Source organism: Panthera uncia, chromosome A2 (assembly GCF_023721935.1).
Source record: "Panthera uncia isolate 11264 chromosome A2, Puncia_PCG_1.0, whole genome shotgun sequence".
NCBI lineage: Eukaryota > Metazoa > Chordata > Mammalia > Carnivora > Felidae > Panthera > Panthera uncia.
The window spans coordinates 6,801,923-6,826,291 of NC_064816.1; the positions used below are offsets into that span (position 1 = coordinate 6,801,923).

Here is a 24,369-nt window from a genome sequence, read left to right on the forward strand (position 1 = left end):
TCAAGCGCACTCAGAAGGGCTCTCAGAGGAATGACAGGTCAAAGTTCTGAGCAGAAAGGCCCCTGAACCTAGTGTTTGTGGTAGGACCTCCTGGGCCAGCTCCCTACACCAGGTCAGCCCCACACAGGGTCACAGAGCATCTGCCCTTTCCACAGGATGACCTCTCATGTCTCCCACCTAATCTCATAGCCCAGTTTGAGAAGGTGGATTGGGCAAATCAGAAGTGGTGGCTCATTTTCAGGGCGAATGCCTCCAGGGTCACCAAACTGGGAAAATCCTGTCTGCCGAGAAAGAACGGTTGACCAGTTCCATTGGCAGCTGTTTGCTCGAACTCAGAGAAGGGTACCCCCTGTCCCACCAGCTCTGGGGAATCAGACCAGTCCAGGGGCTTCTTCGGGACTGAAAGGCAAGGCTGAGATCTGGTACAAAGTGCTCTCTGCAGGGCGGGAGCGTCCTTTCTTGAAGACACAAACGTGGGTAGTTTTGCCCTTGTGCCGTTTTCGGTTTACTTGCCGGTGTTGACAGGCTGGCGTGCAACCTGGACTCCATTCTAAGTGCTGGCGTCCAGGACGAGATCAGGCGGCGTTTCTGCTTACTGACTGCGGTCTGCGCCCAGGTGTCTTGGAGGGGTGGGGTGGGGGGGGGGCGCTCAGGCGCGATAGCCAAACGGAGGGGTGAGCGAAGAGGCCGGAGGAGGTGACTGCATGACTGGACCCAGGCTCCCCATAGCCCCGAAGCTGCAATTGAGAGGCTTCGTCGGGCTCAAAAACGGGAGGTCACTACCCCCACGGGATGTCCCCGGAGCCCCCCCGCCCGCCCCATGTTCCTACCAGAAGCCACACAAGACGGCGTCTCCCCACATCTAAGGGGCCCCAACCGACGGCTTCCAGCGGGCTGGGCGCCGGCCCCTGACCTCTGGCTTTCCTTCCACGCCCCTTCCCCGACCAGGCACGGGCCGGGACGCCGACTGGGCCCCACGCACCCACGGCAGGCGCCCCCTACCCAGCCTTGGGACCCTGCACCGCTCCTGGGAACCGCAAACCCACCCTGGGCCTGGGACCGGAAAGAAGTCGTAGGGATGTTGAGCAGGGAGCACGGACCTACGCTTCCGGTTGCTCACTTCCGCTTCCGACTCTGACCGGGGTTCCGCCTTCGAGAGGGGATTGTGGCGTCGGCGGATTCCAAGCGTTTCGAGGTCAGGGGCCAGGTAGAGAGGTCCGCAGTTGGGGAAAGCTGGTGGGACCCGGCCATCAAGGGTCTGTGCCCCTGCGAGAGGCGAGGCTGGGCCTTCGGGCGACCTGAAGAGGGGAGGCGCGGCTCCCTGGGGTCCGCGGTCCTGAGACTGGGAGGCCCGGGAGGACACGGATCTGGGAGGTTGAGGGGTGAACATAGAGCCCAAACCCGGGGTCTTGGGTCCTGGGAGACCCCTGAAGCCCTGACTCTGCTGCCTTCCACCCCGCGCCCTGTGTAGCTCCAGACAGGATGATCGAGGTTGTTTGCAACGACCGTCTTGGGAAGAAGGTCCGCGTTAAGTGCAAGTATCCACCGGCGGCCGAGAGGCAGTGGTTCCTGGGGCACCTCAGTCTGTGTTGTAGGGGGACTTTCCTGGGGGAGGGGGCTGATGGGGTCCTGGTAGAGTGCATTCAGCCCTGGAATGTCCTCTTCCACGTTCTACCTCTCCCATTTTCCTTAACTCCTCTGCGCCCAGCACTGATGACACCATCGGGGACCTTAAGAAGCTAATCGCAGCCCAAACTGGCACCCGTTGGAACAAGATCGTCCTGAAGAAGTGGTAAGTACAGTGGTAGAGCTGGGCGCTGGACAGGATCAGTCCAGAGGTTTGGGTTCCAGAGCCCTGCAGGCAGCCCTTTGCTTAGGCAGGGCTTCCTCGGCTTGCCTCTAGTATGAAAAGCCACCTCAGGCTTCTGTCTAAAAGGTTTCTATCCCACAGGTACACGATTTTTAAGGACCATGTGTCCCTGGGGGACTGTATCCTTTGTGTGACTTCTTGAGGAAGGGTCTGCATACCCAACTTGGTTCTCTTTGTTCCGTGCTGGAGTCTGTGTGCAATTGTGCGCATAAAATGTTTAACTTAGTGCGCAGCACATGGTAAGCATTTCGAAAATGGGAGCCATGTAATTATTTTGTTGGGGGAGGAGGGCGGGTGGTGAAATATTTTGACTTGGCTTAGAAGACACTTGAAGGTCAACATGTTTCTTACTGAACTCTACCTGAGTGTGGACAGGAGGCCAGGATGGAGTGAGACTCAGGCATGTCTGTTGTGCAAAAGGAGCATCAACTTTTCTTTCTTTCTTTCTCTTTCTTTCTTTCTTTCTTTCTTTCTTTCCTTCCTTCCTTCCTTCCTTCCTTCCTTCCTTCCTTCTTTCCCTCCCTCTTTCCTTCTTTCTATCTGTCTGTCTTAAATGGTTTGGATTCTTTCCAAATCAAAATGACCCGGTTCAAAATGCCTTCCTTGGGCCTGGGTGGAGCCCTCAGGCCACCCTGACCCACCTGTGCAAGATGAGGGGGGTGGAGCTGGAACCCACAGTGAGAATTCCTTAACACCTTCACTTCAGATGAAATCCACGATGGGATGAACCTGGAGCTTTATTACCAATAGAGCAGAATTCCTTCCTGCTGACCATCCTCCCCTCCTGTTTCCTCTCTGCTCCCACCCTCATCCCCACACTGGTATGGATGCTTGTTTTTAAAAACTCCTGTTAATAAAATATTAGAAGTTGCATCATTGTTGTCCTCTTTGAGCGAGGCCTTATCTAACATGGGGAGGGTTGACATCTGGTTGTCACTCTACTTTCTATGCAGCTGCTCATTGAGAGTTCAGGATCAACTGGGTGTGACCCAACCCGCAGCTCTGGGTTTTGCCATGGGTCTGTGAAAGAGGTCGTGGGATTATCGTCATCCTAATAGATTAGCGAGTGTCTGGGTAAGGACACTAGATGTAGTAGTAAGGAGTACGGGTTCCGGATTGAGACCAACCATGGTTGGAATCCTGGCTCTGCCACCAAGAGTGATCCTGAGCAGAGTAGTTAACTTCTCGAAGCCTTCATTTCCTTATCCAAACTGGAACTGAGAGTGTTTACTTCATTGTGAAATGTAGATGAGCTAAAGCAGGGTTAAGCATCCACAGGTCCTGAACTTTTGAAATCCCAGAGGCCAGAGTGTGGCAGGGGCTGAACTTTGGTCATTAGTGGTGGGATTTGGGGAAGTCCGCCTCTTCCGATTCGAGGTGTCCTGCTCTAAAAAGGAGCACCATGATGGCACTCACGTCTCAGAGGCAGTGCAGTTAAAGTAGCAGGATGTCTGGCACAAAGTGTTTTCACCTGTCTCCAGCCTTCCCCCAGGTATTAGTAGACAGGACACCAAACACCCCATCTGTGTTCCCTGGGCCACAGATCCCAGGTCGATGTTGGCCCTTCCCCAGAGCTGCATTCTGGGTCCTTTTTCAGGAGCTTCACCCAGAAACTTGCCCTGTCCCTTTTCCCCACTCTTACTGACCTGGGTGATTTTCTGCAGTACGTTAACATGTTCGAGTCTAGCCTACTGCTCCTCCCCTCCCCCTAAATTCCACCCAGTCTTCTGCTTCCTCCCTTCATTTCATTAGCAAGCTTCTTGGGCGGTGGACCTGCCAGCCGCCTGGTTTTGCTGGCCTGTAGTTCATGGAGGATGATCTCGCCTTGGTCTCCATTAGACACCTCCCTACCTGCCTTCTTGGCTTCCCTTCTTAGGACTCCCTTCCCTCCTGACATCAGAAATAACTATTTCCTGGGGCACCTGGGTAGCTCAGTCGATTAAGCATCTGACCCTTGATTTTGGCCCCGTGTTGGGATTCTTTCCCTCCCCCCTCCCCCCGGCCACACGCACTCTCAAAAATCAATAAACAACAACACATTTCTGTTTCCTGATACCTTGTTCTTCCTACTCTTAGAGTTGTCTCTCCCCATATTTGTTTATTTAGAAACATGGGGCGCCTGGGTGGCGCAGTCGGTTAAGCGTCCGACTTCAGCCAGGTCACGATCTCGCGGTCCGTGAGTTCGAGCCCCGCGTCAGGCTCTGGGCTGATGGCTCGGAGCCTGGAGCCTGTTTCCGATTCTGTGTCTCCCTCTCTTTCTCTGCCCCTCCCCCGTTCATGCTCTGTCTCTCTCTGTCCCAAAAAAAATAAATAAAAAACGTGGAAAAAAAAAATTTAGAAACAAACCTCAGTTGCCTGGGTGGCTCTGTCGGTTAAGCGTCTGACTTCAGCCTAGGTCATTATCTTGCCAGTCCTGAGTTCGAGCCCAGCCTCCAGCTCCATGCTGACAGCTCAGAGCCTGGAACCTGTTTCAGATTCTGTGTCTCCCTCTCTCTCTCTGCTCCTTCCCCACTCACACACACACACACTCTCTCTCTCTCTCTCAAAAATAAATAAACATTAAAAAAAAAAAAAACCCAATAAGGTTTTTAAACGTAATCAGTCTTTGACAAGGTGGTTGTTTGTTAATTTCAAATCAGCTAGAAAAGTACAAGCTGAAAATAAAACCCTTCTAGCCCCATTCTCTCTCCTGAGGTCAGGTCTTTTCCAATGCATTTATAGAAACTTCCAATTTTATTTTTAAAAGATGACTGCTGGGGCGCCTGGGTGGCTCAGTTGGTTAAGCGTCCGACTTCAGCTCAGGTCACGATCTCACGGTCCATGAGTTTGAGCCCCGCGTCGGGCTCTGGGCTGACGGCTCAGAGCCTGGAGCCTGTTTTGGATTCTGTGTCTCCCTCTCTCTCTGACCCTCCCCCGTTCATGCTCTGTCTCTCTCTGTCTCAAAAATAAATAAATGTTAAAAAAAAAAAATTAAAAAAAATAAAAGATGACTGCTGAGGGGCGCCTGGGTGGCTCAGTCGGTTAAGTGTCTGACATTAGCTCAGGTCATGATCTCATGGCCTGTGGGTTTGAGCCCTGCATCGGGCTCTGTGCTGACAGCTCAGATCCTGCAGCCTGCTTCAGATTCTGTGTCTCCCTTTCTCTCTGCCCTCTCCCACTTGTGTTCTGTCTGTCTCTCTCTCAAAAGATAAACATTAAGAAAAAATTTTAAAAAATTGATAGCTAAAAGATGACTGCTGATATTTGCTTGTAAAAACAATCCAAATGTTTTGTTAAAAATTAAGGTTTTTTTAACATATTATTATTGAGAGAGACAGAGCATGAGCATGGGAGGGACAAAGAGAGGGGGAGACACAGAATCCGAAGCGGGCTCCAGCCTCTGGGCTGTCTGCACAGAGCCTGACACAGGGCTCGAACTCACAAACCACAAGATCGTGACCTGAGTCGAAGTCAGACACTTAACCCACTGAGCCACCCAAGCACCCCTAAGTTTCTTATTTCTCAACAGCACCCCTCCCGCCAGTAACAATTGTTAACATATTTAAATGAATCCAGAAATCTGAAATACAACCTGTAGTTTTTATACAATTGGGATAATTATGTGTTCTGTGATATACACTCTTCAGTGCTTTATTTTTTTGTTAAGTAGGCTCTACACCCAACGTGGTATTCAAACCCATGACCCCGAGATCAAGTCACATGCTCCACTGACCGAGCCAGTTAGACACCCCAGTAGCATTGTTTTTTATGCTTTAGTTTTCACCTTTCTATATAAATTATCTCATTCTTCATTAGTTGGTTTTTTTTGTTTGTTTTTGTTTTTGTTTTTTGTTTTTTTTTACTGATACTTGCTTGTTTTCCTTTTTTTTTACACAAAAAGGCAGTAGGAGGGATTTGTGATGATGGAACTCCCCTGTCTGGAACTGTGGATGCAGGACTTTGCATTTGTCACTCAAGATGTAGGAGGAAAGATGGAATGCAGCCTGTATTATAAATGAATCACATGACTACACCTAAAGGGGTGAGGAGAAAGGAGCTGACCCAAACAACTTCGGAAAAAGCATTTTGACTGGATACTGTAAGGCTAAAGACAAAAACAATTATACACAAACACTGTACTCTAGTTAAATAAATTCCTCACAGCATTGTGACTGAGCAATTCTGGAACGACTTTTGTACATACATAAACACAGGGTGGAACAGAGGGGTAAATAAATATATTGTAGATAGTGAAAGCCAGATTTCTCACTGCTGGAGAAAGAAGTTACAAACAATGGGGGACGGAAGGAGATAGAATAATCCAGCCCTGCGAGGCTGGATTAGAGTGGGAAGCAGCAGTATGGACTCATGTTTGTAGTTTAGTGTGCAGATACCTATGTATACACATATATTTCCTTGCTTTATCCACTTGGGCCCAAATGAGTGACACCCCAGTAGCAATGGACATACCCAGCACCTAGATCTTGGTTTCTAAATACCATTCTCCAATGAAAGGAACCAAGGCTTGCAGAAGTGATTGGTTCCGGAGCTGGGACAGAGAATATACAAGCTGAGCCTGGAATATCTTGTGGTGCCAGGAAGTAGGAAGTGCTCAAATAAAAAGGATGAGAGCATGTAGAAAGGGCACAGAAGCCAACCTGTGAAAGAGCTCCCAGTGGCCAAATTTGGAACAATGTGACAACAAAATAATGATAGTATCAGACTATAAACAGAAGAAAACAAATATCTTTGAGCCCATGCTGGTATCAATAAATAATTGAATATATAGGGGCGCCTGGGTGGCTCGGTCAGTTAAGCATCCAACTTTGGCTCGGGTCATGATATCACGGTTTGCGGATTCGAGCCCCACATCGGGCTCTGTGCTGACAGCGTAGAGCCTGGACCTTGCTTCAGACTCTGTGTCTCCCTCTCTCTCTGCCCCTCCCCCACTCACATTCTCTCTCAAAACTAAATAAACATTTAAAAAAAATTTTTAATAATTTAATACGTAAATGGGGAGAAGGGACAACTCTTATTTTTTAAAAAAATTTTGTAATGTTTATTTTTATTTTTGACAGAGAGACACAGAGCATGAGCAGGGGCGGGGCAGAGAGAGAGGGAGACACAGAATCTGAAGCAGGCTCCAGGCTCTGAGCTGTCAGCCCAGGGCCTGACACGGGGCTCGAACTCACAGACCATGAGATCATGACCTGAGCCGAAGTCTGATGCTCAACTGAGTGAGCCACCCAGATGCCCTGGAACAACTCTTTATTACAAAAAGATTCCAGTTAAATGTAGAAGGAAAAAGGGAAATAAATCACCATAGTAAGAACTACTGTAGACCAGAAACACCAATAGATGCTAAGATTGGTGGGCAAAAGTTTAAGCAGAAGTAGGATATTTGCACAGTCTCAAAGTATCTCCCAAAAAGTAATTCATTACAAAAAGGAAAATAGTTGCCTTAACCAATCAATCAAAGTTAATAACATCACAAATGGTAGGCAGACTCTAAGATGGTCCCTAATGATCCTCTTGCCCCAGTATTCACATCTTTGTGTAACCTTTTCCGCTTGAGCATAGACCAGACCTAGCTTCTGACAAATAGAACATGGCAAAGTGATGGGATATCACTTCTGAGATTAAGTTGCAAAGAGACTGTGGTTTCCGTTTTGCCTGCTCTCTTGCTTTCTCACTTGCTCATTGATGAAAGCCAGCTGCCTTACGGAGAGGCCCTCAGCCAATAGCTAGTGAGGAACTCTTCTACAGTCTGTCATCCCCTCAGTAACTAAATCCTGCAGGCAACCACATGAAGGAGCTTGGGAGTAGATCCTGCTCCAGTCAAGCCTTCAGATGAGACCACAGCCATTTCTGCTGACACCAGCTAAACTCTGCCTGGATTCCTGACCCATAGAAACTGAAATAATATTAGTGTGAATCCACTAAATTGTGGGATAATTTGTTTTGCAGCAAAAGATGCCTTAATGCAGCTAGTAATACATTGCAACATTATTGATCACCTGGTATGATGCACTGAGAAGGGCACATTGTCTCTGGATATCCTTCCCAATAACACATAGCCTCAATCAGATCATGAGAAAAATATCAGACAAACCCTATTACAACAAAATATTACAACAAAATACAACAAAATGAGGGACATTCTGCTTTTTGAAAGTATCAAAGGTCATGAAAGACAAGAAAAGACCTACATGTTATGTACTGGAGGAAACTAAGGAGACATGACAATGTGGATCCTGGGAAAGCTGGGGAAATTCTTTTCTAGAGTTTAGTTTAATTAATGGTATTGTACTAATGTTGATTTCCAATTGTATTTACAAATGCTTGATCATTATTCTAAGGCAGGGTTTCTCAGCTTTGGCACAGTTGACATTGGGGCTGGATAATTCTTTGTTGAGGATGCTGTGCCTTGTAGAATGTTAAACAACATCCTTGGCTTCTACCTACGAAATGCCAGTAGCGTCTCCCTCCCTACCATTTGTGACAACCCCAAATGTCTTAAGACCTTGTCAAGTGTCCCCTGGGGAACAAAATCACCCCCGGTGATCTCTGTTTCATTATTTACTTTTTTAAAGATTTTATTTTTAGGCAAACTCTACACACAATGTGGGGTTTGAATTCATGACCCCAAGAGCAAGAGTCACATGCTCCATCGACTAAGCCAGTCAGGTGCCCTACCTCTGTTCTATTATTATGTAAGATGTTAATATAAGAGATGGCTGGGTAAAGAGTATATGAAAAATCTACACTATTTTTGCAACTCTGCACTAAGTTGAAAATCATCTCTTTTTTTGAGACAGATTTTTAGGTAGACTCCATGCTCATTGTAGACCCAGACGTGGGGTTCAATTCCATGAGCCATGAGATCATGACCTGAGCCAAAATCAAGTTGGATGCTTAACCGACTGAAGTGCCCAGGCACCCCTGATAAATATTATTTCTTATCCTCATTTGCATATGGAGAAGCTGAAGCACAGAGGTTAAGTAATTTGTTCAAGGTCATAGCAAATGGAGGGCTGGGCTTTGAACCAAAGTAATCTGGCTCCTTAATGCTCTTAACCTACTACATCCTGTCTCAGATTCCTTGTAGACATATTTCCCTGTATTTCATATCACTGCGCCCCATTCTTTTTAATGGTCACATGGGTCTAGTTACAGATGAACTATCATCGAACTCTTCCCTGTTGGTGTCTGTGCTCTCATATCTGTCTCCAGCCCGTCCTCAGGCACCTCCTCAGTGTCCCACAGGTGCACACTCAACTTTAAATGGATTCAAACCGAGCTCACCATCCTCCTAATCGGCGGGTCCTCCTGTGTCCCTAGCTAAGTGGTAATGCCAACACCCACCAGTCACCCAGCACAGAGGCAAGAGCCAGACTGAGAGGGAATAAGTAAAGTAGGTTCCAAAGGAAGTAGAAGATGTTTGGGTCAGTGGCATCGGACAGGGTTAGCCTTCCCCCCCCCCCCCAAAAAAAAAAAAAAAAAAAAAGAGAGGTGGGAAGATAGCTTTGGACATCTGGAGAAAGCAGGTGGGTAGAGGGAGGATGGAGGAGCCAAATTTAGGCTTCTGGGTTCTTCGCGGCTCATCACCAAGGCGACTACGTCGCTATGGCAACAACTAAGGCAGCACCAACTCTTTCAAATACCTCGTGGGCTGCCGTCACCCCCAAACCACCCAGGCACTTCCGCATGGGGGGTTGCGGGAACGGTTTAGGAAGGCGGGATACTGACGCAGGGACCAATCGGATGGGGCCTGTGGCGAAGGACGCAAAAGATGGGGTCGGGACTTCTTTGTAGCTCGCCAAAGGGCGTTGAGAAGGACGGGCTCCTTTCCCTTCTCTACCAGTTAGGGGCCGAGTGAGGAAGGGGGCGGGACCGGGGTGAGGCCGTACGGGGGCGGGACCCAGGTAAAATGAGGGGAGGATCCGCCCAGTCTTGGTGCTACCCAATAGGAGGCCAGAACACCTCTCCGGACTGTTGGGGTGCCCAATGAGCATCGTCGCCGGGCCCCGATGCGAGGAGCTCCGAGCCAATCGGCGGCGGCGGTGGGTGGGCGCGGGCGGCATAGGCGGTGCGGCGGAGGCGGAGCGGGCGCTGCGGCAGGAGGGAAGATGGCGGACGAAGAGAAGCTGCCGCCCGGCTGGGAGAAGCGCATGAGCCGCAGCTCAGGTGCCGCGGGGGTCGGGGCTGGGGCGGGGCCGCGCGGGCCCGCGGAAGCAGGGCTCGAGCTCGCCCCTCGGGCGCAGCGCCGCCGCCCGATTCCCGTGGGGTCTTGGCTTCTCCGCGTCTTCCCAGGGTAACGGCCCGGGCCCGCCCCGTGGGGGCTGCGAACCTCTGGAGCGGGGATGCCGGAGGAAACTGAGGCAAGGGGCGGGCCCGGAGAGACCCTGCGCGCTGCCGGGGGGGTAAAGGGCCCGTGATTCCGCAGCACTCCCCCGGGTGATGGCCCTAGCCCTGCCCATCCGGCTGACACCTTTTGGCCTAATGCACCTGACGTCCCCGGGGAACGCCTGTGCACCCCGCTGGGCCCGGGGGACACTCCTGGGGAAGGACACCCCAACCCCATGCTCAGGGCGTGGCTCCAGGGTGGTGCTCGGCCTCGGGTGCACAGCCTACTCCTGCCATCCCCACCTAATGCTGAGTCTGCGATATCCGCTCGGTGGTGTTCTGCCTCAGGATGGTCCCTGTGCTGGGAGCCCGATTTCAGGCTTATCCACAATAATAATATCAATAACAGGGCGCGTTCATCTCACCGTCCAGCATTGTGCCAGGTGTTTTAAGTGTGTTCTCTCTCGCTCTCTGAATGACCACAACTGTAGGAGGTAGGTAGTTACTATCCCCATTTTGCAGGTGAGGAAACTGAGGTCGGGAAACTTAAGGAACTCACCCAAGGTCATTCATTCCAGGGGGGGCAGGGGTTAGATTAGAACCCAGTCAGTCTGACTGCAGAGCCCCCTGCCCTTGTCACCGCAAACTCCTGAGGATCAGGCCCAGCATTTCACTGCACCGCCTCCATAACCCATAAAAATTGCAGTCACAGTTATTTCTGTTAATTGAATGCCAGGCACTCTGGTGACCGCTTCATGTGTATCATCACTATTCTCCACATTAACCCCATGAAGTTATGTCCTTATTCTTTTGCTTCACTCCCTCTTTTCAGATGAGAAAACCAAGGTTCGGGGGGATAGAGGCCGTTGCCAAGGTTTTAGAGTCGGTCAGTGGCTCAGCTCTCACCCAGCCTGCTCCAGCCCTGCTCTGTGGCTGCAACCTCGTGATGAATCTGATGCTCGGCCCAGTTCTGGGCCCCCTCTCTTGCCTTTTCTGCCTGCCCCCTCCCTCCCTGATGGTCTTCCTCAGGGGTGACACTCAGCTATTCATGGTGCAGGGTGCAAGTTGTCCACGCAGCCCAGGCAAAATGTCAGCCCCCGGAATGGTGCCTGGGCTCTACTGGGTCCTACTTCAATCTTCTTCTTTGCAGCCTTCAGTCCTTCATGCTCCTCAGGCCCTGGGTAATGTCTGGCCCCCAGGCGTGCTGGTCCCTAGTTGTGCAGCACTGTGCACCGAGTACGGATTAAGAAGAGAGCTTTTGTGTTTGACACCCTGGGTGTAATTCCTGCCTCCAACCCGGTGTGCCTGGCGCAGAGTTTACACTCAGGAAGCGTTACCAAAGATGGGGAAAGGGAGGCCTCGTTTTTGTCGTCTCTAAAATGGAGGTTATAGCTGTCACACTCTTCAGGTGTACCGGCCACTATCCTAAGCATGTTACAGATTCGAACTCATTCCCTTCGAACAGCCCGACAGGCGGGTACCGGTGTCTCCATTTTATGCGTTGAGAACGTGGAGGCCCGGGGAGGGGAGTTCATCCAGCGAGTGACAGAGCCAGATTTGGACAGGCAGTCTGGCTGCCGAGTACGTGCTCCGGTCCGCTCCGTGTCCCCCTGGCTTCCTCTCTTCTGTCACCCTGGGTTGTTTTCCTCCTTGAAGTTACCAATAACGAAAGTTGTGATGTTGTCTTATTTGCTTGTCTGGTGCCTCTCTGCCCCCACCTAGAATGTTAGCTCCCTGAGGGGCCAGTGGCACGTGGTGTAGGACCCAGTGGATTTGCTGCATGAAGGCCTCCCATCGGCCAGTCCCTTATCTTGGCCTCAGGGTGGCATCCTGTGAGCAGGTCCCAGCTGAATTCCTGCCCCCCCACCCCCCTCCAGGCAGGGTGTACTACTTTAATCACATCACTAACGCCAGCCAGTGGGAGCGGCCGAGTGGCAACAGCAGCAGCGGCGGCAAAAATGGACAGGGCGAGCCCACCAGGGTCCGATGCTCACACCTGCTCGTCAAGCACAGCCAGTCACGGCGGCCCTCGTCCTGGCGGCAGGAGAAGATCACCAGGACCAAGGAGGAGGCCCTGGAGCTGATTAATGGTGAGCAGGGCTGGAAACGGGTTGGGGGGGGGGTTGTGGAGGGGTCTCCGCTCCTTGGGGGCCAGAGCTGGCCTTGTGGAAATCACCCCAGCTAATTCAGCCGTCAGCGTTGGCTGACACAGAAGTGCCTGTACCCGACCTGAGCCTCGCCCACCCGGCTGTCTCTCCTTTTTCTTTCTCTCTGGCATTGGGAGGGTGAGCCAGGTTAGGAAGGGAGGGCCCAGCCTTGGGGGCTGGCAGACCCGGGTTCAGATGGTAGCCATGCCCCATAAGCTCTGTGACCTTGGGGGAGTTGTGCAACCTCCTTTGAGACTCAGTTTTCACCTCTGTAAAATGGGCACCGTCACACACCTGCCTCTGAGGCCCATTGTGAGGATTCAGTGAGGTGAGAGTGTTTGGTGCACGGTGGGCCCTTGGCCAGCGGGAGTTATTGTTGATGGTAATGTCATCGGTCAGGGTTCTGGGGCACATATGCGGGTGGGTCAGGAGAGAGGTTGGAAAGGTAGCAGCTTAGAACTTGCTGGCAGACTTTGGTTAATTAATTCTGCCCTGAGAGAAGAGGCTGTTCCTGTCTCTGTTCCACGGTTCCTCCATGGTCTAAGCAGTAGTGAGCAGACAGACTTTGTCTTAAAAGGTCAGGTAATAAATAGTTTAGGTTTTACAGGCATACGGCTCTGCTTTGTAACTGATAGCAGCTTGAGATAATATGTAAACAAACGGCTGTGTATGTGCCAATAAAACTTTATTTACAAAAGCAGAACTTAGCTCATTAGGGGCCATAAGTTGTAAACCCTGGTGTAGAGCTGCTGGGTATGGCCGCCACTCCCCACACAAGGCTGTTTTCACTTAAATTAATTAAAACTAATATTAGAGACTATTCCTCATACTGGCTGCACTTCAGGTGTTCAGTAGCCACATGTGGCCAGCGGCTGGCATCTTAGCGCAAATAGAAAACATTTCTATCCTTACGGCAAGTTCTTTTGGGTGGTGCCGGTCTGGATCTCGCGTGTGGTTTTATCATCCATTCAGGCTCTGCCACCGCAGACCCCAGACCCCTCCTGGGCTGCTCTTACCCCATATAACCAGTGCCTTACCCAGACCCAGACAGCCCGGGTTCCCATCTGGCTCTGCCCCAGCCCTGGCTCTGTGACTTCGGGAAAGTTACTTAACATCTCTGAACCTGTCTTTTGACTTGTAAAATTAGTATTTTGACCATTGAACCTATCTCCTAGGGTAGTTGTGAGCACTCTGACCTAATTAATGCAGTAAAGCCTGAATAACAGTTCCTGGTGTGCAGGAAATGTTCTCTAGTTGCTAGCGGTCATTAGGGTGGTTGTTCTTAGCCCAGGCCTGGCCAAGTGCACACTTGGTCAGTATTGGCTGTTGTTTTACTATCCCATCCCAGTATTTGGCCTATAGGATATTACTTACCCAAAACCACGCACCTCCCCCCCCCCCCCCCACGGTGTCTAGCACGATCCATGCATGGCCCCCGTGAGCCTCCTACCTCAGCATTATAGAGAGGAGCAGAGTTCATGCACAGAATCTGGACTGAGCTCTGTGAAGGCAGGGACTGGCTTTCTTCCCACCATATTCCCAGCGTTCAACACACAGCCTGGCCTGCAGTCCCTGCTCACATCATTGTTTCAGGAAGCAGCGGGAAGCGAGAAGGATTCCTAGCAGAGGAAATGGCAGAAGTAAAGGCCTAGGGCAAGGCTGTAGCCAGGACTCTGGGGAAAGACCCTTCAAGGGCATGTCCCAGCCAGGTTGAGGAGGGCTCTGAATGAGTTGAAGAGTTTGGGTCGTTTCTGGAGACGGCAGGAAACACACGGCTCCATGTGCCTGGGGGATGGGCCTGTGACGCTTTGCTTTCAGGAGAGAGCTGTGTGGCTGGAGGGCGAAGGGCCGGGGAGGCCGGGGGTGCCCGGAGCCCAGCTGATTGGGTCTAGCAGTGAGCGATGAGGGGGGGTCTGCCCGCCTCAGGGGAAGCAGAGGAAATAGGTGGGGAAAGCCCAGAGAATCACGAGGGGACTTCTCGAGTCCTCCCAGCTCAAATGGTCCCTGTCCTGAGGCTCTTGGAGCCACGAGAGTGGGCAAGAGGTAATAGGCATTTGGAGATCGAGTGGCAGGAGGTGCCACCACTGGCGGAGGGGACTCGAGAAGGGGCGCAGTCTGGGGAGGGACTCCTGAAATCTGAGGAGCCCGAGGAAGAGCTGCTGGGGGCAACTGCAAGAGGGTCCAGGTTCAGCAGAGCACCCAGGCCAGAGAGGGAGACCCTTGGAACGATCCTGGCGAGAGATGGCAGGAGGCTGAGGCAGGTGGGCACGGGGAGATCTGAGCGCAGCTTGGAAGGAAGGCTGTCACACCCTGGGGACTGCCTGGGAGGGGCAGGTGAGGGTGCCTCCCCGTCTCCAGGAGGGACGAGTGTGTGCCTGGTGGGCTGATACTGTGGTGGGAGTGGGGGGAGGGGGGGGTGCTGAGGTCAGCTTAGGCCTTGGCGAAGGGGTAACTGGGAGGTGCTCCCAGGAAGTAGCTGGGCTCTGGGGCCTAACCTTAAGTTGGTGCAGACTTGGGGGTGTTACTAGGGGCTGGCTGCACGTGCCTGCGCGGATGGCCTGGGGGCCCTGCGGCTCCAAGCAGTGTGACCTGATGGGCCAGGGAGCGGTGAGGGGAGCAGATTCTGGAGAGTTGAGAAGGCAGAATCAGGAGGACTGGGTAACGGATTAGTTGGGTGGGAGTAGGGTAAGGTCAGAAGCAGTGTGGCCCGTCCTGGAGTCACACGGAGATGGAGCCTGGTGCCAGCTGTGAGGCCTTGAGCGAGTGTCTTTATTCTCTGAGCCTCAGCTGCATCATCTGTAGAATGGAGACAGGATGGCCTGAGATCCAGGGGCCGGCAGCTGACTGCCCAGCAGAGCACTGGGCTCGGGGCCTGGCACTTGCTGTCCCCACACGACCCCCGTCACTCGGGCACGCGTGGCTGGGCGCGGAGGTCTGGGCAGGGGCTCGGGAGCCTGGTGTGCTCAGCGTGCAGACCCTCCGGTGACCCTGGCCTGCTGACTCGGCGTCTTGGAGCGGGGCTGGGACAGGCTCCCGGGGGGGTCGTTAGGAGAGCACAGTGAGATGGCCCAGGCCGCGGTGCGCTTCGTAACCAGACGCTCGGGTGTGCCGTGCCAGCAAGCTTGGGATGTCGGGGCCCGGTTTTCTCTTCGTGAAGGTGGATGTTCCCTGCGTCCTGGGCTCGGTCCGGGTGATCAGGAGATCAGGATTTGGGGTTGACTCTCATCAGTACCCATTTAGATCCGGCGCTCCCCCACTGCCCCGAGGGGACGGGCTGCCCGCAGTAAGAACCAGTGTGCGCATTTTCTGCTGAGGCACCTTTTCCCAGTGTCGGCTCCACTGCAGCTGCTGGGCTACGGCCAGGCCCTGTCAGGGATCTGAGGACCAGCTGCCTGTCATTGCCAGTGTCCTTGTGTAAGGAGGCCGGGCTGTGGACAAGCCCTCTCCACCTGCTCCCCGTCCCTGAGGGTCCCAGGGAGGCCCCGGTGTGAGCAGCAGTCCCCTCAAACATACTCACACCCGGGGTCTGAGGGTCAGTGAGCACCTTTGACCTAGTGTCCCCACACAAGGTCAGTGACTCAGGAGTATTGCAGGGGCTGGCTGCATGTACCTGCATGGATGGCCTGGGGCCCTGCAGCTCCGAGCGGTGTGACCTCGCGGGCCAGGGAGGGGTGAGGGGAGCAGATTCTGGAGAGTTGAGAAGGCAGAATCAGGAGGACTGGGTAATGGATTAGTTAGGTGTGGGGTGGGTGCTGGCTTCAGGCTGGGTCTCTTGCCTCTCTGGGCTCCTCCTTCTGGATCTTGGGTCTTTTGGGACAGCAGACCTAATCCTGTCACCTTTTTCTCTGTCCAGGCCCCTTCCCTAGTTTGTCCCTGAACCTTTTTAGAGTCAGAGGCCACCGCATTATTCACTCACTTTCACCTAAATGATTATGGTGTATCAGCTCGGTGTGTTCTAACAGAATACCACAGACTAGGTATTTATTTGCCACAGTTCTGGGGCTGGAAGTCTGGGATGAAGGTTTTTTTGTTTTTTGTTTTTTGTTTTTTTTTTTTTAATGTTTATTTTTTTTTAATTAATTTTTTTTTTTTTAACATTTATTCATTTTTGAGACAGAGACAGAGCATCAACGGGGGAAGGTCAGAGAGAGAGGGAGACACAGAATCCGAAACAGGCTCCAGGCTCTGAGCTGTCAGCATAGAGCCCGACGCGGGGCTCAAACTCATGGACTGCGAGATCATGACCTAAGCCAAAGTCGGACGCCCAACCGACTGAGCCACCCAGGCGCCCCAATGTTTGTTTATTTTTGAGAAAGAGCGTTAGCAGAGGAGAGGCAGACAGAGAGGGAGACACAGAATTTATTGAAGCAGGCTCCGGGCTCTAAGCTGTCAGCACAGAGCCCAATGCGGGGCTTGAACCCACGAACTGTGACATCATGACCTGAGCTGAAATCAGACACTCAACTGACTGAGCCTCCCAGGCACCCCTGAGATGAAGGTTCTGACCAATGCAGTTTCTGGCAAAGACTCTTCCTGGCTTGGAGACAACTGCCTTCTCGCCGCGCGCTCATGTGGCCTTTCCTTGGCGTGTGCACGTGTGGAGAGAGAGACGGAGCTCTCTGGTGTCTCTTCTTATAAGGACACTAATCCTATGGGATCAGGGGCCTCCCCTGTGACTTCATTTAACCTTAATTACTTGCATGGAGGCCCATCTCCAAATACAGTCACATTGGGGGTTGAAGCTTCAACATATGAATTTGGGGGGACACAATTCAGTCCCTGACATATGGACTGACAAGTAGTAACTATCAGGCTTGTTTCACCCCAGCCACTGTTCCAGCAGTAACTACCCCTCCTGGTAGCCCTTCTGGTGGGAACTGCTAGAATCAGCCCATTTTACAGGCCAGGCAAGTAAGGCTCCGAGAAGCAGTCACCCCCACAGAGGGTCACAGAGCTCAGGATGGGAAGAGCTGAGGTCTGAATGCAACAGTTGGGGTCCAGAGTTTACCCTCCTTAGCCTCAGAGACGCACTGAGCCGGCCAGCCCATGATCTGTCAGCAGCGACAGGTGCCCTGCTGTCGTGCACACAGTTTCCAGGGCTCCTGATCTCCCCTTCCTGAAGCAGGTAGAAGTTCCCGACTCCAGACTGGGAGGTCCTTGAGAGGCTGCCCCTGGGTCTGCCTCACTCTCAACTGGAGCCCCTTTGGATGGGTGCCGTCTTGGTGAGGGGTGTTATGTGGGCAGGTTAGGCCAGGGCATTGCCAGGCGGGCAGGCGAGGGTTTCCTTTTCACCCTCTCTTGAGCATTTGGATCTGAGATGCACAAAAAAAAGACACGAGGTTCCAGCATTTCTGCCTGAAGAGCTGAGGGGGATCCCTCTCCCTCCTTCCCTGTGGCCTGTTTCTGTCTCATTTATTCATGAATTTCTTCAGCATTAGCACCTGTTCTGTGCACAGAGCCGGGAACTGGGAACCCAGCAGTGAGCAAGGCCAACCCAGCCCTGCCCTCTCAGTATGAGGTGACTGACAGACCACAAACAGGACATTGGTAAATGCACGGAGGCTTCCTCATGCAGTGGGGGTCTTAGGAAAGGCTCCTTGGTGAGGCCAGAGGACAGCAGGCAGGAGGAGACCATTAAACAAAGGCCTTGACGTGCTGGGGGCAGGGCAGGACTGGGAGGGGCGTCATGGGGGATGGGGTAATACTGAGCTGAGGGGATGCACAGGGGTCTGAGGGTTCCCTCGCATCTTGGCTTGTGGGCCAGACTCCTGAAGGTCAACTTCTAGAAAGGGGAGATTGGAAAGGAGTGTTTTGTTTTTAATTTTTTTCTTTAACATTTATTTATTTTGAAAGACAGAGCATGAGCAGGGGAGGAGCAGAGACAGAGAGGGAGACAGAATCCGAAGCAGGCTCCAGGCTCTGAGCTGTTAGCACAGAGCCCGACGTGGGGCTGGAACTCACGGACCATGAGATCATGACCTGAGCTGAAGTCGGACACTTTACCGACAGAGCCACCCAGGCGCCTGTTTTGTTTTGTTTTTAAGTCACTTAAGGCTCCTGTCCAAGCAGAATGTTTTCTGAGAGTTGGCTGGCCAGGGAAAGATTTGCGTGCTGTGAATGGTGGTGGGTAAAAGCTTGGCTTTTATAAGATTTTTAGGCTGCTTTCAGTGTATGTGTACCTTGGCCAGGCCGTCTAGTCTCAGGGATCCCTGCTGACTCACGGCCCCAGATGCTGGAGGATGTGGCAAGGAGGGGCTCACCCTGGGCTGGGGGGCTGGGCCTGGCCCTGCAGGTGCGGGGCCTGTGCGGACAGTTATGCTTCCCGGAAGCAGGCGGGTACAGCAGGGAGCACCGCGCTCCGGATTCTCCGGCCAGCGTATTGGGGTCCACACAGAAAGGAAAGGAGGCAGAATCTTGAGGCTGCCCAGGTGAGGCAAGGAACGATAAGCAGAAGTCCAGGGAATGGAGAAGGAGGCCTGTGTTCATGATGTCCGGTTCAGCTTGGATCACGGATGGACACAGCTGGCACAGGGGGGCCCCCTAGCCGCCCCAGGGACGTGTTCGACCACACCAGGGCAGTACAGGCAGAGGCCACCACAGCCTACAGGGGGTGGGGCTTGTGTGACATCGGCGAGCCTTTCTGACCAGGCAGCGTACACTGACGGCCGGACCAGACTGAGACGTGCAGGCGAGGGAGACCAGGGATGGGCAGGGCAGATCAGACAGAAATAGGGGTGGCGTTCTCACTGGGATGCACAGCCCTCACAGAAGGGAGAATTGTGACAGCAAGTGACATTTGTCAAGGTCTCCATGCCGGGCACTGTGCTGTGTGTCGCTGTGGCCTGCTGGAAAGTGGCTAATGGTTCAGAGGCAAAGGGATGGTCAGGACATGACAAGAGTGACAGGAACACAGGACAGGCAGGGTGGTGGGGACAGCCGTGGAAGCAGCCAGGCAGATCAGGTTCCAGGACATCGGTTGCTGCCTTGACGTGCAGCAAGATGGAATGATACGTGTGTGGTCATGGCTGTGTGTTTTGGTTGTGGTCCTCGCAAAGTCTGCGCTAGCTCAGCGTCAGGCAGATGGCCCTGCCTGGGTCTCTGGGCTTCAGTGCACGAGAGAGAGATTAATCAGCAGTGTCTCTGGCGCTCACACAGGATCAGTGGAGGGAGCGTCACGGTGGTGTTCAGAAACCCACTGGCAGGTAGGACAGGGTGATCCTCACCTGCGGTATGGGCTGGGTGGGTGTGTGGAATGTCCCCAGGAGAGCAGCTGTCAGGGAAGCCACGTGGGAGCAGCTCAAGGTGAAGGGCCATTCTGGTGGTCTGGTGCTGGATGTCCTGGGGGCCCCGCCCAGTGGCTGCACCCGAGGTGGGGTGGGGGGTGGTGGTGATGCAGGGACCAGACTAGCAGGAACACTCACTCATGTGCCAGGCCAGCTGGTTGGAGCAGGAGGGAGGCACTTAGGGGAGGAAGGGATGGCTTCTGGCTGCAGGAGCTCCTGCCTGGACTCCAGAGCGACTGAGGGCTCCTCCCCACGGTGCACACACAGTCCTCCCGCGCACTCTGCGCCCCACATGTGAGTCACCCAGGTGCGCTGTGCTGCCCCCGGCCTCCCCCTCCCCGCAGGGAGAATCGGCGCCCAGTGGGGACAGTTCGCACCCCACAGAGGGTGAATCCAATGCCTGGTACCAACACATCCTTTAGGGGCAGCTGGGGGAACTGTGTCAGCCACCTCTGGGGCCATAGTCGACGTGAACAACACGTGTCCCACCTAAGCTGCCTTGTGGTCTCTTCACAATGTCCCAGTGAGCAGCCTGGACCTTCATCCCGCTTTCTATACATTGGACAACTGAGGCCCAGGGGCTGAGGAGTTAGCCGGCTCCTGTGGCAGAGCTGGCCTGGTCCCCCGGGCTCCTCCCTTTCTCCTAAAAGTCTCTAGAAAGTTTCCCCATCACTGCTCCTGGGGGATCTTGGACTGGGTGGGAGGGGGAGCCTGGGTCCCAGCATCTCTCTTCAATGTCAGCCCAGCCTTCTGCTGTCCTCCCCGATGTATGTGTGCAGGGTAGGAAGAGGTCATGCTGTGTTCATGTCCCGTTTGTGGGGCGAGGCGGTGGAAGTGACAGCGGGGGTGGAAGAATGGGGGGCGAGCCCAGCATGGCTGTCGAGGCCACTGCAGGGCCAGGGTGTGCACACATGTGGAAGGCACCGTTTCACGGACAGTGTGACTGCACACACGTCAGGGGTGAGGAGGCGTTCGTGGATGTGTGTGAGGCCAGTGTTCACATGTGCATGTGTGCAAGGTAGGGCAGGGGTTGCATGCCGCCCTCCATCTGGAGCCCTCCACCTCGTCCTGGCCTGCCTTTGACGCGCCGTCTCCCTGTGTGTCCCCGTTTCGTGTATGTCTACAGGCTACATCCAGAAGATCAAGTCAGGAGAGGAAGACTTTGAATCTCTGGCCTCACAGTTCAGCGACTGCAGCTCGGCCAAGGCCAGGGGAGACCTGGGTGCCTTCAGCAGAGGTGCGCAAGGAATGGGCGCTGCCGAGCTCTGGGGGGGGCTTCTGTCCCATCAGTGGGGGTCCCCTAGCCAGGTAGAGGTTGGGAGGGGCGGTCCCTGCTGCAGAAGCTTTGAGGCTCCACCAGGTGGCAGCACAATCCCTCAAGCTTCAGTGGTTGCCCTGCTTGGGGGTGGCTGGGCCACAGAGCCTCCTGCCTGGTGTCCTTCAGTCCTGGGGTGGGGGGGGTCGGTCTGCGTGTCTCTGTGCAGTTGTCCCCATCAGGGACCCAGTAAGGTAGGTACTCTCCTCCTGTTGGGGGTATAAGGCTGAGTCCCCTGAGCGCCCCAGGGCCTGTCCCCTAGAATGCCCCTCCCAACACCACCTTCAGGAGTGGGGACAGCAGGAGAGAGGGGAGGAGGGTGAGGGGAGGGTAGCAGCCCTGGCTTTAGGCCTGTCTGGCTCAGGCAGTGCAACGGGAGGAGCAGAGGGGATCAGCCACCACCCCCTCCTTTTCCTCCTCTCCCCCTCCATACTGGGGTCTGCAGAGCATCAGGGCTGGGCCAGAGATGGGGTGAGGCGGGAGGGGGGCGGTGTCGGCAAGGGGCTGTGAGCCAAGGCAGGCAGGACAGATGATGTGGCGGGGGCTGGGATCGGGGGGCCCAGGGAGGTGAGTTCATCACTGAAATGTGTCTCTAAGTGCACAGCAGCACCTCTGCCGGCCATCCTTCATGCTGTCCTCAGGCTTCCTGGGGCTTCTTAATGGCCCTGCCGCCCCACAGTGACAGGGCCGTAAACCGCGTGATGGATGAGCAGTAGGCTCGGCGCAGGTGGGAGCCCCATCTGCCCGCCCTGCCCGGTCGTGGCCCGCGGCCATGTCTTGACCCCCACGCCCCATCCCTCACGCTTCCCCAGGTCAGATGCAGAAGCCGTTTGAAGACGCCTCCTTTGCACTGCGGACGGGGGAGATGAGCGGGCCCGTGTTCACGGATTCCGGCATCCACATCATCCTGCGCACGGAGTGAGGGGTGTGGGTGGCCCAGGCCCGGCCTGCAGGGTAGGGCGGGGCTAGACGGGTGGCTGGGCCCACGGACCCTGCTGCTCCCTGCTGGCCACCAGGTGCCCCTCCCTGCTAATGTCACAGTATTTATTGTTCCCAAAATGGCCAGGGGTGGGGGAGCTCTTCACCACTGGGGGCTCCCTCTCTGCCCCCAGTTGGGGCTGTCCCTGCCAGACTCCTCTCCCCTTTAGGAATTGACTTCAGAAGGGCGGCTGCGTGGGGAGGCTCCCAGACGGAAGGGGTGGGGGTGACCTGTCCCAAAGAGAAGGCCTAGTCAGCTGAGCTGCCCCCTGCGTCCCCCGACCCAAGTCCAGGATGGGGGCAGGAGGCCCCCGGTTGTTTCTGGTTATGCTATGTTCCTCTATTCAATTGCAAAAAGCACATGCTCCACTTGGGGCCCGGGCCGCCCAGCCGCCTTGGGGCCTCGCTGAGCATCAGTGCAGCACCCCCCTTGCCCTCCATTAAACTTGGAACCACTGCTCTGCTGTCCTGTGTCTCGTTCCCTCCCCGCTGAGGCGAGGGGGCAGCTGTCGGAGTGGCAGTCGTGTTCCGCCGACCCTAGTGTCCAAGCTGCATTTCCTCCCTGAGAAGCTTCTCTTCATCCTGGGCCCCGGGGGCTCCTGGCGGGGAAGACACCAGTCAGCGCCAGTGGTCCTCGAACTCGGGTGTTCAAGAATGTTCTAGAAGGCAAGAGCAGTGCACTGGCCCCACATCTCTGCATGCAGCAGACCTGGGTGGAGCTGGGGATCTGCAGGGGATCCTCGGAGAGCCAGACTGAAGCCTCCTGCCCCCACTGTGCTGGGTGCCCTCCACACACACACACACACCCCCGTACCCTCCACAGGCCGCTCCTAAATAGAACAGATTACATCCAGCACTCTGATGCCTGCTTCCCTGTTACCACAAATGCTTCTGGCAGGTTGTTCCTGGGTCCTGCCTCCTCCTCAGATGTTGTTACCTTAGCAACACGGAACCGGCGGGAAGGGAGAAGGGCCACTGCCAGGCACCTCTGAGAGCGGGCATCCCACCCGGCCCTCTGGAGGAGGGCGTCCCTCGACTGGACTGTGGGTAAAGGCTGTCTTGGGAGCAGAGGGGATCCCTGTGGCACATCAGGTGGACGCACCTGCCCGGTGGCCTCCGGGTGTGGCCCCCCTGGTTTCCATCACCTCGCAGCTGCCCCTGTGCCAGGGCCTAGGCTGGGGGCCCAGTTCATTCAGGGGGTTTGTGGGTTTCACCCACTCTGCCCCCTCAGTTAATGGGAACCAGTCCGGATCGGGGGGGTGGGGGATGGCAGGCTAGCAGGGCTCTGGGACCTGAGCAAAATAAAGGCCTGCCCAGCCCTACTGACCCCAAGGGAGGCCCCCGAGACTGTGTCTCATAAACAGTCACCTGGGCCAACTCCCATCTGGCTGGTTTCTGGAGCAATCGCTCTCTGCTCACTGCCTGCCAGTGTCATTAGGAAGGTTTAATGGGTTTCCTCTCGGCTCTGGCAAGCTGTGGGGGGAGCCGGCGGGCTGGTTGCACCTCCAAGCAGAATCTTAACATCGCCTGCGGGGGCCGCGAGGCAGGCAGCAGCCCGTCCCTCGTTTGCACCAACAATTCTGTGGGGTCCCGGAGGGCCCACCCCACTGAGACAGCAGAGCCTCTGGGAAGGGGGCAGGAAAGAGGGCGGGGCGGGGGGGAGGGTGTGGAGAGGGGGTTGAGACACCGCTGGGGAGTGTGATGTGTTTTCCCGGGTGGGGTTGGCAGGGAAATGGTCTTTGTGGCATTCTCTGTCACTTTGGGCGTGTGCGCGTGTGTGTGTGTGTGTGTGTGTGTGTGTGGCCATGTGACTCTAGTTATCCCTAGGTGTGTGTCCTGGGTGACACTGGGAGTCCCCCCCGACTGGATGTGACCACTCCTCCTCCGTTTGTCCAAACAAAAGAATATGGCTGTTAAGTAAACGTGCCCGGAGTCGGCTCAGTGTCAGGCTGTGGCTCCCCTCACCTGCTGCACATTCCCACCCGCTGCCTCCTGCCTGGAGGTGGGGCTGTAAATCCCAGGCCTTCTGGGGACGACGACAAAGGTGCATTCGTCCCTCCTGGCCCTTTAGTCGGGCATTTCCCCGCCCCAAATGCCCTGGGGACGGGGGTGGTTTCCACTCTCCTGCCACATGCACCAGCTCGGGCTTCTGTGGCCACGCGGCAGGGCCGGAGTAGGTCACCTCAACTCGGGGTGACGCGGGCTCTGCCACGAGATGGGCTGCGAAGCTTCTCCAGGGAGGCCAGGCACACGTCCGTCCGGAGGCGGAAAGCCAGAGTTGGCAGCAGGCAGCCTAAGGCACACAGATCCTGGCCTGGTCTGGGGAGGAGGGGTATTCCTCTCCTGCCCTACCTTGGTCGGCACAAAAGCTACAAACAAGCGTCAGGAGCACTGGGGCCTGCCTCTGTGTGTGACGGGGGGAGAGGGCGCTTAGGGCGCCAGGCGCTCTGG

General features: G+C 54.7%; 3 protein-coding genes across 11 annotated transcripts in view; 2 read left to right on the forward strand and 1 right to left on the reverse strand.

The window, feature by feature from the left end:
* Positions 1-24,369, reverse strand: part of EIF3G (eukaryotic translation initiation factor 3 subunit G) — a 767,140-nt gene that overhangs the window by 591,307 nt on the left and 151,464 nt on the right. The window contains exon 12 of one of the 4 annotated variants that reach the window (XM_049642451.1): positions 14,901-14,912. The exons of the other annotated variants lie outside the window; for them this stretch is intronic. The gene's annotated coding sequence lies outside the window, so the exon portion shown is untranslated. Of the gene's footprint in view, positions 1-14,900; positions 14,913-24,369 lie in introns of those variants that run through there. 4 annotated transcript variants of the gene reach the window in all.
* Positions 1,104-6,021, forward strand: UBL5 (ubiquitin like 5). 5 transcript variants are annotated; one of them, XR_007460175.1, is made up of 6 exons: positions 1,104-1,195; positions 1,472-1,538; positions 1,709-1,792; positions 1,952-1,989; positions 2,577-2,691; positions 5,751-6,021. XR_007460175.1 is itself a non-coding variant. In XM_049642488.1 (5 exons), the coding sequence occupies exons 2-5, from the start codon at positions 1,483-1,485 to the stop codon at positions 2,618-2,620; spliced, it is 222 nt and encodes a 73-aa protein (XP_049498445.1). In that variant the 5' UTR covers positions 1,104-1,195; positions 1,472-1,482; the 3' UTR covers positions 2,621-2,743. The 5 variants fall into 5 exon arrangements, 4 of the variants coding, with proteins under 4 accessions (XP_049498445.1, XP_049498447.1, XP_049498448.1 ...); XM_049642488.1 differs by lacking the exon at positions 5,751-6,021 and having other exon boundaries at positions 2,577-2,743; XM_049642490.1 differs by lacking the exon at positions 5,751-6,021 and having other exon boundaries at positions 1,150-1,207; positions 2,577-2,743.
* On the forward strand, positions 9,536-22,375 carry PIN1 (peptidylprolyl cis/trans isomerase, NIMA-interacting 1). 2 transcript variants are annotated; one of them, XM_049642467.1, is made up of 4 exons: positions 9,801-10,036; positions 12,073-12,285; positions 20,752-20,862; positions 21,753-22,375. In XM_049642467.1, the coding sequence occupies exons 1-4, from the start codon at positions 9,880-9,882 to the stop codon at positions 21,860-21,862; spliced, it is 591 nt and encodes a 196-aa protein (XP_049498424.1). In that variant the 5' UTR covers positions 9,801-9,879; the 3' UTR covers positions 21,863-22,375. The 2 variants fall into 2 exon arrangements, with proteins under 2 accessions (XP_049498423.1, XP_049498424.1); XM_049642466.1 differs by lacking the exon at positions 21,753-22,375 and having other exon boundaries at positions 9,536-10,036; positions 20,752-21,260.